This window comes from Nannospalax galili, unplaced genomic scaffold (assembly GCF_000622305.1).
Source record: "Nannospalax galili isolate Female #2095 unplaced genomic scaffold, S.galili_v1.0 scaffold1104, whole genome shotgun sequence".
Taxonomy (NCBI): domain Eukaryota; kingdom Metazoa; phylum Chordata; class Mammalia; order Rodentia; family Spalacidae; genus Nannospalax; species Nannospalax galili.
In genome coordinates this window covers 267829-281636 of record NW_008350769.1, presented here as the reverse complement: position 1 = coordinate 281636, position 13808 = coordinate 267829, and the positions used below count along the sequence as shown (strand labels likewise).

Below are 13808 nucleotides of genomic sequence, written 5' to 3'. Positions count from 1 at the left end.
CACCATGCCCAGTTTTATGTGGTGCTAGGCTTAGAGCCCAGGGCTTCCTGTATATAAAAGAGTTACAGCTCCAGCCCTTTAGTGACTCTTACCTATGCCTAAAGGTTAGTAAAAGACTTTCAGTATCATTTAGTCTATACCACACATTTTAACACAAATATATACTACCCTATATTGTTTGATGATGTTACACTTTATTCTGACCAGATTATAAATACTTTGAGATACTTTCTTTGTCTAAGACTTATATCAAACATGGAGTGAAAAAACATAAATACCTGATAGTGGTAGCTTGCAACTATCTACTGTGGTGCAGACTTAAAAGGATTACAATGTATAGATGAAAATGTACACAGTAACAACCTCACTCCATTCTCTAGACACATGTATAGGACAAACTGCCAGGGAGAAAAGACTCACGAAAAGAAACACCACTGAATTTCTGTAACTTAAACAGACAAAGTTTATATATAAATTCAAAAGAAAAAAAAGTTGTTTGCTACTACACTGAGGTAAAAGCTAAAAGAAGAAAACTGAGAAGTCATTTTATATAAGAATATGAAAACTGACCAACCAAATGTATACAGCAGTAAACAGACCATTTATTTACCACAGTGGATCATGATAGAAAATAAAGAACAAAGAATCAGACTTCAACCATTATTTCTGTCCTTACGAGGATTTTATTCAATAACCAAATCATAGAATTTTAAGTTTAGATTTAGAGTCTGTAAATCAATCGATCCTTCTCATTATTTGCCAGGTTCCAACAATCCACGAAGAAACAACTGAAAATAGATCTGCCTAGAGTTCATGCCTGTAATCCTAGCACCTGAGAGGCCAAGGCCGAAGAACTATCATGAATCCAAGGCCAGCCTGGGCTACACGGCAAGACCCTGTCAGGAAAAAGGAGAGAAAGAAAAAAAGAAGAGAAGGCATTGTGTTAAGTAAATTACTCATTTCTAGAATGTACAATTATAATTTTTGATGCACATTCTCAAGTAAGGAATTCAAAATACCATCTGTCACCTGCCTTTTTTTAGAAGATCTGCATATCCAAAACACAGAGAGCCCCTAATACCACCACCACCATCCCACATAGTAAATGATAATGTCTTGGTTACCATATGCCTCACACCCGACCAGATTAAAGAAGAGCAGCTGATTAGGGGAGTGCCCATTCTCATGAGACTGATACAATGCTGATTACACAGGACAAGTTGTCATATTCGATAATAAATGATGTGGAAAACCTAAACCAGAAAAAGGCTACTGCTGTTAGGATACAAAAGGCTATTTATTTAGCTAACCAATGACAGACAGATTTAGTGATTTTCATATAATTAATTCTCTCCACCCAGACTTTCTAAAGCAGAGGGCTATACAGTAGGGCCAACGCAGCATAAATCCTGCTTCATAAATCCAGGGGGAAATATTTCAAAGATAAACAGACATTAGCATACCAAATTCCACCCACCTCAATTCAAATGAAGAGTCAAGTGAGTCAGCAATCAGCATATTCCAGCTCTGAATTTGTCCAGAGCTTTCAAACTGAATCTCAGAGTAACGCATTTTGGCTGGCTGAATAGGTTTAATCTTGCAGAAAAAGATACATTCTAAATCTATAGCCCTCCAAACTGGGGCACATTAAAATTACCTATAGGGGTTAGGAGTGTAGTTCAGTGGTATGTGTGAGGTTTTGAATTCTATCTCCAGCACCAAAATAATAAATAAATAAAAATTACCTGTAGCATATATTAAAATACAGATTCCTAAATGACAGCATGGAATACCTGTTTCTGTAGACAGGAGGGTGAAGCTCCACAATCTTTGGTTTAATAAGTAGCTATGCAATTAGTCTTGGCAAATGTCTGGACAGCCCACCCAACTACAATAAAATTAAAAATATTTACTGAGGGGCTGGAGAGATGGCTCAGTGGTTACAAGCACATGATATTCTTGCAGAGGACCTGAGTTCAGTCCCCAACACCCACACTGGGTGACTCACAACCATCTCTAACTCCAGCTCCAAGGGCCTCTGACTTCCTCAGGTACCTGCACGGACATGTACACACTCATGCACAGACACACACACATACACACACACACACAAAATAAAATAAAATATCTTTTTAAATGTATTTACTGAACAAAAGGTTTCAATTATTCATTAAATAGAAAGACAACCCATATGGTAACTTATTGGGCCAGGAAGCAAGAAACCAGGTCAAAAAAAAAAAAAAATCAAAAACAGCTACTCCTGCCAAGTGTGGGGGTGCACACCTTTAATCCCAGCACAAAGGAGACAGAGGCCGGGGGATCTCGGTGAGATAGAGGCCAGCCTGGTTGACACAGAGAGTTCCAGGCAAGCTGAGGCTACATGGAGACCCTGTCTCAAAATAACAACAGCTATTCATGGTGGTGCTTTCTGGTATTTCTACTCTCTCCTAGTCCACTGCCTCCTCCAAAAGGGAATAAACACAGGAGGAACACAGAAACTCCACTGTGGGAAGCCTGCATGCAAGGCATCTGTCCTATTCTCCAAGTGCTACAGTGGCCACCACCCGTGCACCTGACCCTTCTGGTGTTCCTCGGCACATACCTCGGGTCATGGCAGCTCTCTTACCTTCCTGCAGCCCTTGGCACCTCCCGCTACCAGCTGTGGTGCACTGCACAACATAGGAGACAAACCTTTCGTTGGATTCCTGACTGATGAAATTAAAGAAGAAAAGAAAATGCAGGAGCGTAAGTCCCTTCTCAAGAGGGCTAATGGCTGGCTGGGAGTGAAAAGATGGAGACAAGCTAAATTAGAGCAGGAAGTTGGTAGGAAAGGATCAGCATCACTTTCAACATTAACAACAGCATCCCACCAACAGTTGATGGTGAGGAGGAGTCCTGGCCAGGTGTGGTGACGCACACCTTTAATCCCAGCACTTGGGAGGCAGATCTCTGTGAGTTCAAGGCCAGCCTGCTCTACATAGTGAGTTCCATGTCAGCTGGGGCTACAGGGAGACCCTGTCTCAAAGACAAAAAACTACATTCCCCATTGCCAAAATGCGCATCTGTTTTTGTTGTTTTTAAGACAGGATTCCACTATATAGATCAGGCTGACCTTGAATTCATAAAAAGATTCACCTACCTCTGCTTCCCAAGTGCTAGGATCAAATGCCTACGCCACCATACCTGCCCCCCTCCCTGAAAAAAAAGTTTTAATAATAAGGAAAACAAACACGACTAAAGACTGAAAAAGAGACAGATTTGGGCTTAATAAAAAAAAAAAAAAAAAACAGCGCTGTTTTGTGCAGACATGTAACAAACTTACATAAAAATGAGAAGTGTAGAGTTCCTTTGACTGTTACCTCAGGAATCAGCACACCAGACCCACTGGGCCACGATCGCCCACTCAGTGTCTCTGCAGTGCAGTCCCTAAGAAGGGTTTTAGAAATCTAAATAAATAAACCTAAATAAATATTTAGGTTTATTGAAATGGGGTCTCACTTTGTATGTAGAACTGGCTGGTCTGACATTCCCAACACAGACCAGAATGGCTCTCAGCTTGTGGCCATCCTCCTATCTCTGTCTTTTGGTACTGGGATGACAGGAAGGCACTACTGCACCTGCCTGCTATTCACATTCTTCTTTTCTCCTTTTTTGGTCTTTTTAGGCAAGAAATGTATTAAAAGTTATTAATGCCACAGAGGGACAGATACACAGCAGCATGGTTGGGACTCTGAGGAGAATTCAGGCCCACTAGTTGAGACCCTAAAATTATTTAAGAGATGGGCATGGGACTGAAGAGATAGCTTAGCAACTAAGAGCTCTTGTTACTCTTGCAGAGGACCTAGGTTCAATTCCCAGAACCTACACAGCAGTTTACAAAAGTCTGTAAATCCAGTTTTAGGGACTCAGTGCATCTTCTGGCCTCCTTGGGCACCTGCATGTACATGGTACACATACAGGCAAGCAGGCACACACACATACACATAAACAAAAATTTTTAAAACTATATGGATGAGTCACTCTGGCTGTTTCTAGCTGAAATCGGGGTGTGGAAGATGTCTCTTCATTCTTGCTGACTTTCAGACATTACAGGGAGATCAAGGGGACCTAGAGAGATGCAGTCAGACTGTCACAGGACCATCTGAGAGTAAATTACATTTGGGGAGGTTAAGAATTTGGTACTTGCTTTGACCTGGAAGGGAGGAACTACAGGTGTGTGGTGGGTTTTTGATGGGAGAAGCAACGGTTGGCTCCTATGACTTGTAGACTTACAGGCAGGTATAGGCTGCATGCCCACAGGAAGGAGAATGGCCACACAGAGAGTGAGAGTGGGGCCAGGGAGGGAGGTGCAGTGGGAAGCAGTTTTGCAGGAGTCATGAGCCACCACATGTGTCAGAATAGAGAAGTCAAAGAAAGAAACCCCCAGTATCATCCTGGAGAAGCAGGAACTGATTGCTGGGAGCTTACCTAGGAAAGAGGTGCACCAGGCAGCCTGTTAGCTCACACAGTCAGCTAGCCAGAAAGAAAGGCTTTTTGGAACTGCATTTCAGTAACAGAATTTGGAAAGCGGCCTGTGAGTGGCAGAGAGGAAGGCAGTTTTTAAGATAGAAAAGGGCTCTGGCAGAGGAAATCTCTAACCACTTGCCACTGAAGTATCCAAGTCTGTAAGAACTTTGAGACCCATTATGAGGTTTGGTGGTTGAATCTGGTAAAAAGAGAAACAAGGGTTCACAACTCTTTTATCTCCCTTCCAGAGGTGTGACAAATGTCACAAACAGTAAACAAACAGTGACAATAAGAGTCCTTAGACTTGGCTTAAGATCATAGGGTCTGACCTAAACCTGGAGTGTGGGGAACCCCAATACTGGGGTTCTCTAAAAACGTCAACAGATGCATAAAACAAAGCAAAAGCTTCCAGAGAACCCAAAAAACTCACCAGCAGAAAATAGAGACCAGTGTCAGGCATGGAGAAAGCAGGGGAGAGAGCAGAGGGAGTTCAAAGAGCAATTCATTTCAGTGGAGCCTCCTCCAGGTTGGAGTTCAGGGGGAACACTGAGCCAGACTGTCTTTTTAAGTAAGAATTTTTTCTTTTTTTTTTTTTGGTCTTTTTGAGACAAGGTCTCCCTGTAGCCCCAGCTTGCCTAGAACTCACAAACAAACAAAAAGACAAAAAAATAATAGAATGGGCTGGGAGTATAGTTCAGTATAGTTACCCTGGGTTCAGTCTCAGTACTGCCAAAAAGAAGAGAGAAAGAAAAAAAAAAAAAACAGGAAATTCAGGGCCCCAAATAAAAAATTTTTTTTTTTTTTTTTTTTTTGTCTTTTGGAGACAGCCTCCCTGTAGTCCCAGCTGCGACCTAAACTCACTACTTAGACCAGGCTGGCCTTGAACTCACAAAGATCTGCCTGCCTTTGCCCCCGAAGTGCCGGGACTAAAAGCGTGAGCCACCACGCCCAGCCCCCCAAATAAAATTTGACTGGAACACAGCCACTCATGTGCAGTCTAGGGCTGTTTTAGGACAGCAAGACAATAGCTGTAATGCAGACAGCATCTGCATTGTTGGCTTCATGCTGCTGCTTACCATAAACTGCAGTGACAAGTATAACTATGGAGCATTCAGCTACCATGCCAACTAATAGATCACAACTTTTCCTTTATTTCACCTATACAAGTCAATATGTCAAACAGGAAAAGAGGGAAAAAAATGGACTAAATGTCCTAGCTTTAAGGCACAGCAGTATAGATAATCTGTTACCGGACTAAAAGGCAAAGTATGGTATTTACTATGCTGAAAGAACAGAAAAATAAGTAGCACCAGGCTATATCAAGCCAGGCATGATAGCACATGCCTTCTGTCCCACAGAGGCAGGGGGATCTCTGAGTTCGAGGCCAGCCTGGTCTACACAGCAAGTTCCAGGCCAGCTAGGGCTACAGGAAAACCCTGTCTCAAAAAGATAAAAAAAAAACCACTCATCAAAATAGTCCTATCACCAGGCGTGGTGGCGCACACCTTTAATGCCAGCACTTGGGAGGCAGAGGCATGTGGATCTTTGTGAGTTTGAGGCCAGCCTGGTCTACACAGTGAGTTCCAGGAGAGCTGGAGCTACAGGGAAACCCTGTCTCAAAAAGACAAAAAAAAAAAAAAAAGTCCTACCTAGACTAGGGATGATGGTGTACATCTTTAGTCCTGGCATTCAGGAGGCAGAGGCAGGTGGATCTCTGTGAGTTGGATGCCAGCCTGGTCTACATATCCAGGCTCAGTGGTTAAGAGCACCAGCTGCTCTTACAGGTTCAGTCCCTAGCACCCACATGGTAGCTAACCATCCCAAATTCCAGTTCCAGGGGATCCAATGCCCTCTTCTGGCCTCTGTGGGCATTGCACATATGAGTACACTTACATGCAGGCAAAACACTCATACACATAAAAAATAAAAATAATTTTTTTTAAGTCCCAAGTTATAGGAAATCAATGATAGGAAAAATCAGAATATTTAAAACTGACCATTTCGTTACAGCAGTTATTACTTCAAAAATAAAAACTGAGGGGTTGGGGATTTAGCTCAGTGGTAGAGCACAAGCGCAAGGCCCTGGTTTCGGTCCTCACCTCCGAAAAAAGAAAAAAAGAAAAAAGAAGAGGATCACAAACCTAAGTTTCACGGTGGTTCAGTTGTTAGCCAAACAAGGAAAATCATTTACTGATCTTGTGTTAATTAAATCATGTTGAATTTAATCAGACCACAATGGAATTAAACTAGGAATCAGTAATAAAGAGACTAATGAAAATAAAATCCCCAAAGACTTGGAGATTAATTAGCATACTTCTACGTAACACATAGGTCAAAGAGAAAAACCTGAAGAAAAATAAAAAACTATTTTGATCTAAATGAAAATAAAAACATGGGCTGAAGAGATGGCTCAGTGGTTAAGAACACTTGCTGTTCTTACAGAAGACCCAGGTTCGAATCCCAGAACCCACATGGCAGCTAACAACTGTCCATAACTCCAGTTCCAAGGGATCCAAAGCTCTCTTCTGTCCTCCTCGGGCATTGCACGACACAGGTGCACTTACATACATGCAGGCAATACACATAAAATAAAAAACACAAGCCAGACATGGTAGTGCGTGCTTGTAATTCTAGGAGTGGGAAGCCAAGGTAGAGGGTTAGGAGTTCAAGGCCAGCTTTAGTCACACACCAAGTTAGAGATCAGCCTCAGCTACATGAAATATTGTTTCAAAAACAACCACAAAAATATAAAACTAATCACCCCAGGCTTCTACTTTAGGAAAACAGGAAAAAGGAAAAAGAAAGAAAATAACAACCAAAAAAAAAAAAAAAAAAAAAAAACAAAAAAAAAAAAAAAAGTAGAAGCAAACATACATAAAGACAGTAGAAATTATTAAACTGAAAACAGGAAATTAACACAGAAAAATCAATGAAACCAAAACCAGTTAGCTGGACGGAAAGATGGATCAGTGGGTAAAGACACTTGTCCCCAAGCCTGATAACCTGAGTTCAATTCTCTGGACCTATATAGTAGAAGCAGCAAACCAGTTCTGAGAAGTTGTTCTTTGACCTACACACACACACACACACACACCCATAGTAAGTTGTAGCAATACACATACACACAAAATAAACACTCTGGGTGTGGTGGCACATGTCTTTAATCCCAGCACTTAGGAGGCACAGGTAGGAGGATCTCTGTGAGGTCGAGGCCAGCCTGGTCTACATAGTGAGTTCCAGGCCATACCAGGGCTTCATAGTGAGACCCTGTCTCCAAAAATAAATAAATGTAATAAAAATATTCTAAAAATGGGCACGATAGCTCATTGGTTAAGAGCAGGTACTGCTCTTGTAGAGGACCCAAATTCAATTCCCAGCACCAATGTTCTATGGCTCACAACCACCTGTACCTCCAGTTGCAAGGGATCTGACACCCTCTTCTGAACTCCAAGGGCACCTGTCCTCATGTTCACATAGCCTCCCCCTCCACATATGCACATAATTATAAGTAATAAAAATAAATCTAAATTTTTTTAAGATAATGATTGGGGAGTGCTGGAGAGATGGCAAAGCGATTTAAGAGCACTGGCTGCTCTCATAGAGGACCTGGATTCAGATCCCAGCACCTATGTGATGGCTGACAACTGTACAGAACGCCAGTTCCAGGGGATCCAATGAATGCCCTCTTCTTACCTCCAAGGGCTTTGAACTTGGGTGCACTTACATACAAGCAGGCAACACATTCAAATACATACAATATTATTTAAAAAGATTGGTACATACAACTTCATAAAATGAAGAATTGTGCTAAAAATACACTGAGAGGGGTTGGAGAGCTGGCTCAGCACTTAAGAGCACTGGTTGCTCTTGCAGAGGGCCCAGGTTCTATTCCTAGCACCCACATGGCAGTGGCAGCTAACAATCATCTTTAACTCCAGTTCCAGAGGAATCTGACACTCTTTTGACCTCTGTGGGCACTACACGGCATGGGTGCACCAACACACATGCAGGCAATACACTCAAACACATAAAATAAAACAATAAAATATTTTTTAAAATACACTAAGAGCTCAATAAAAACAAATTTTAAAAAATACACTGAGTCTCTCATAAATATGAATTTGTTATATATTTTTTATTGAATTTTTGTTTCATACAGAAAATCATCTTTATACCCCCTTCCCCCTTCGGCACCCACCCATATACCGCCCCACGCCCCGCTGGAGTTCATACATTCTGTCATTTGTGTTAAGGCCTATTATGTAAAGCTAGTGTCCTCAGATGGCCCTCAGTGCAGTTCATCCACCGGAGTTTAGTCAGCCTATCTACAGTCTCTCCCTTCAAATTCAGCTCTTCCTTACCCAGCAGTAATCAGCTGCCAATAATTCTTTGATTAAGAGAGATGGCTCAGTAGTAAAGAGCACTGACTGCTCTTGCAGAGGACCCGGGTTCCATTATCAGCACCCACATGACGGCTACGAACCATCCTTAACTCCAGTTCCAGAGGAATCCGATGCCCTCTTCTGACTTCTGTGGCATTGCAGGACACGGGTGCACTCACATACATGCAGGCAATACACTCATACATGTTGGGGTCCTCTGTTATGCAAAGTAGAAGTCTCTTCACGTCCGGATAGCTCACGAGCTCGGAAACCATGTGCTGCAGATTCCTTTCATAGCAGAGTGCCTTCCTGGCATCCTCCCTGACTCTTCTCTTAAAGTGCTCGCCACAAATACATGCCCTCCGGCACAGGAGCTACCAGGTTTTAATAAGGCGTTGTCTGATAGCCTGATAGAAGCCCACCGACCTATGTAAATGAGGCATCCTAAAAGTACCTATCAGCTAAGACTTCTTCTACTGTCTCTACACTATAAATAGTCCTAGTTTTACTCCAATAAAGTTGGAGCTGGATCACTCTTGAGCTGTAACACTAAATCCTGTGATCCAGTCTCCCCGGGGGGGGGGCGCTATTCCTCCGTCACCGACTCACGGACACCCTGGCTTTCGCCGTTCCTCGTACGCTTCCCGTGTGGTCCAAGTGGCCAGTGGACCTCACATCCTGAGGAAGGTATACGGGTGAAATAGGGATGGGATCGACTGAGTAGACCTCAGTAGCGGAGGAGCTTTCACTGCCCAGGAGTTCGCGCTGGGACCCTGAGAGCCCAGCGCATGCTCACCTATACATACACATAAAATAAAAATAATAAAAAAAATACTAAAAAAAAAAAAAAAAAGATTGTGGCTTCCTGTTCATTTCCACAGTTCTGTGCTGGGTTTTTGTCTGCCTAAGTTTGCATGGGTCTTGTGCATGCTGACACCATTGCTGTAGGTTTGTATAAGAAGGGCCCCAGGTGCCTGTAGGGCCATTTCCATATGGTCATGGACCTCCTCCCTGGCTCTTATAATCTTTCCACCCCCTCTTCTGCAATGGTCCCTGAGCCCTGGGTGGATGGACCTCAATACGGGAGTCCTGTCCAAGGACCTACACTCTGTAGACTCTTAAATTGTTATATAAATTCATATTACTGAAATAGTCAGTTAAAAGGTCTTATCTATTGGTCCATTTTGTGTATGTGTGTGAGCATACACAAGTCACTCCTTCTACCAGGTGGGTTCCAGGGATCAAATTCAGGTTGTCGGTCTTAGTGGCAAACACCTTTACCTACTGAACCTTCTCCTTGTTTTTTGTTTTTTTGAGATAGGGTCTCATGTAGCCCAGGTTAGCCATAAACTCTCTATGTAGCCAAAGATGGCCTTCAACTCCTGATCCTTTTAACCTCTGCCTCCCAAGCACTGGAATGGTAGGTGTATGCCACCATGCAAGACCAGCCTGAGCTACATGAGACTCTGTCTCCAAAAATAAAACAAAACAAAAAACAAAAAAGGGGCTGTTGAGTGCTGCTTGTGCAAAGAATCTGAGTTTGGTTACCAGTACCCACAGCAGGTGGCTCATAACAGTAACTCCAGCTCCAGGAGATTCGATACCCTCTTCTGACCTTGGAAGGGACCAGCACACGTGTGGCACACATACACAGACATGTACACATAAATAAAAATTAGTCTTTAAAAAAAAAAAAAAAGCCAGACATGGTGGCTCATACCTATACTCCCTATATTCAGCAGGCTGTGGTGGGAAAATGAGATCATAGCTAGCCTTGGCTACAGTAAGCTCAAGGGCAGCCTGGGCTATGAGACAGTCTCAAAAAAAACAGCCAGGCATGGTGGCTCACACCTTTGATCCTAGCACAGAGGCAGGTATTCTCTGTGAGTTCAAGGCCAGCCTGGTCTACATAGTGAGTTCCAGGACAGCTGGAGCTACAGGGAAACCCTGTCTCAAAAAGACCAAAAGAAAAAGAAAAATAGAACAATAAAATAATAAAATACTTCAATTATATGTACATTTAAAAATCATTATGTCATTCTAATCATGTCATATCAAGTGTGAAATCTCTAAAGAGAACAAGTTCTGTTTATTGATATTTATGTAATACTTTTTTTTTTTGGTCTTTTTGAGACAGCGTCTCCCTGTAGCCCCAGCTGACCTGGAACTCACTATGTAGACCAGGCTGGCCACCATCTCACAGAGATCCACCTGCCTCTGCCTCTCCAATGCTGGGATCAAAGGCATGAGCCACCACGCTATGTAACACATTTTTACCTGTATCAATGGCAATAATTTCAAGCATCAAACTCTCAAAACCATTAAAAGTCGGGGCCTAGTGAGATGAATGAGCAGATAAACACACTTCCCTCCCAAACCTGAGGAGCTGAGTTCAATCCCCAGAACCCCATAAAAAAAAAAAGCAGGATGAAGTGACTTGTGTCTGTAATCCCAGCCCCGCACCCTTATGGCCAAATAAGAGGCACACAGTAGAATTAGCCAGAAGGTTACACATGCAACTCAGCACAGAAGTAACAAGACCTTGCCTCAGAAAACAAAATAGAAGACAGGTGGGTATGGTGGCACAGGCCTTTAATCATAGCATGCAGGAGGCAGAGGCTGGTGGGTTTCTGTGAGTTCAAGGCCAGCCTGGTCTACTTATCTAGTTCCAGGCCAGCTGGGGCTAGAGGAATACCCTGTCTCAAAAAACAAAAACAACAACAACCAAACAAAAAGTAGAAGGAGAGAACTTGCAAAACAGCTATCCTCTGACCATCACACAAACATGCCTACACACATACACGCACGCAGACACACAGTAAATTAAAAAATAAATAAGGGGCTGGAGAAACGGCTCAGTGGTTAAGAGTGCTGACTGCTCTTGCAGAGAACCTGGGTTCGATTCCCAGCACCCACATGGCAGCCACGCACTATCCTTAACTCCAGTTCCAGGGGAATCTGAAGCCCTCTTCTGACCTCTGAAGCATTGCACAGCACAGGTGCACTCACATACATGCAGGCAATACACTCATACACATAAAAAAATAAAAATAATAATAAAAAAATAAAATAAAAATAAATAAATAAATAAATAAATAAATGGGCAGGCCAGATATGGTGGCACATCTCTACAGTCCTGGCACTAGAAAGCAGAAGCAGGACTGACACAAATAAAAGGCCAGCCTGGTCTACATAACAAGTTTCAGGACATGGCAAGATCCTGTCTGTAGCTGAGATGGCTCAGCAGGTAAAGGTGCTTGCCAGAAAACCTGATAACCTAAGTTCACCCACACACACACACACAAAATAAATGTGAAAAATCAAACAAGGGGCTGGAGAGATGGCTCAGAGGACTCAGGTTCAATTCCCAGCACCCACATGGCCGCTACAAACCGTCCTTAACTCCAGTTCCAGGGGAACCCAAAGCCCTCTTCTGACCTCTGCGGCACTGCACGATACAGGTGCACTCACATACATGGAGGCAATACACTCATACACGTAAAATAGAAATAACAAATAAAATATTAAAAAAACAAAACAAAACAAAAAAACCTTCCAAAGCAAGGTGGGACTGGGAATGGAATGGGAGTGGGATGGGAGTGATTATTCTCCATAAACATATTAATAGTACTTGATCTTACACATATAAATTGCTTAGATACAAATACATATATAAATTACTTAGCTGCAAATCAAGACCTTATTATGAGCCAAAGACAGTACCTTGGGGTGAGGGACTGGGTTGCTCTTGCAGCTTCTCCTGAGAGAGGAGTCCCAGGTAGCTGAGGACAACATACTTTGTTTCATAGTGAAATCCTAGAGGCACAGTAGTAGAGGACGCCATTGAATTGGCTGGCAGAAATCCCAAGGGATCTATTTAAAGATGTTTGAAACCTGAAAACATAAAAAGTTTCTTTCAGTTTAAAGTTTATTACAGGCCAGTAATTTTCCCACTGATTCCAATTATTTACCTAACTACCAAGTGAATGACTCAAGACTTTTCTTTCCAGTAATCTTTTAAAATGGAATTATTTAACTGTTATACAAACAGTAACTTAATTTTCCTTTTCCTTCTTATTTTTTTTTCCCTTTCTGTTTATTTTGACAGTTCATGGGGGTGGACACATGTGCCAGGGCATGCATGTGGTGGTCAGAGGACAACTGTGTAGAATCCATTCTATACTGCCTCCTTTACATGGGTTCTGGGAATTGAACTCAGGCTGCCAAGCTTGTAGGGCAAGCACCTTCACCACCAAGCCATCTTGCTGGCCTCTCCTAGCTTTTCTACTTTATCACTCGTGTGGTAATTACATTGGCAATAGCCCCACACTCTCATCACAGTATCTGTTCTCTCATTTCTTTTAATAAGCAAGTCTTCTAAACATCTGAGCTAGGCCATCGGCATAGTGATACCATCTTCCAGTCTTTTTACAGCTTAATGTGCTTCAGAGCTAGTCTGAGCCAGAGGAATGTGAGGGGCAACTGTACATGTGATTTATTTATTTGGTGTGATTTTTTTTAAATTATTTATTTAATAGCCATATAATTAGAAGAAGCATTTCATGACAACAGCATTGACATATTCAATAACAATTTCCAGAGCTAAGATGCATCTGTTTCAAGATTGTCTGTAAATTTTTAGGTTTACAGTTGAATTAATAGTTATATAATATTGTACTCAGTATAAACCCTTTAAGACATAAAATTAAATGAGGTTTTAACCTTTAAAAAAGATCTTATTTCATTATTAAAATACAGTTTCATACATAAAATTCACTTTTAATGCAATTGACGCTAAGATGTTTGCACATACGTTTCTAATCTCTATATATCTGATTATTACTAGTCACAGTCAGTTACTTTCTGAGCTCCTTGGCATCTGAGCATGGATATAAAGACATCAGGTAGACAGCCTTCCTC

General features: G+C 42.1%; 1 protein-coding gene across 3 annotated transcripts in view; it reads right to left on the bottom strand.

The window, feature by feature from the left end:
- Bcl2l13 (BCL2 like 13) overlaps positions 1–13808 on the bottom strand; it is a 67260-nt gene that overhangs the window by 43372 nt on the left and 10080 nt on the right. For all 3 annotated transcript variants that reach the window (XM_008847908.3, XM_029570833.1, XM_017801893.2), the window contains exon 2: positions 12612–12782. In XM_008847908.3, coding sequence (XP_008846130.1) covers positions 12612–12732 — 121 coding nt within the window. In that variant the 5' untranslated portion in view covers positions 12733–12782. The remainder of the gene's footprint in view (positions 1–12611; positions 12783–13808) is intronic.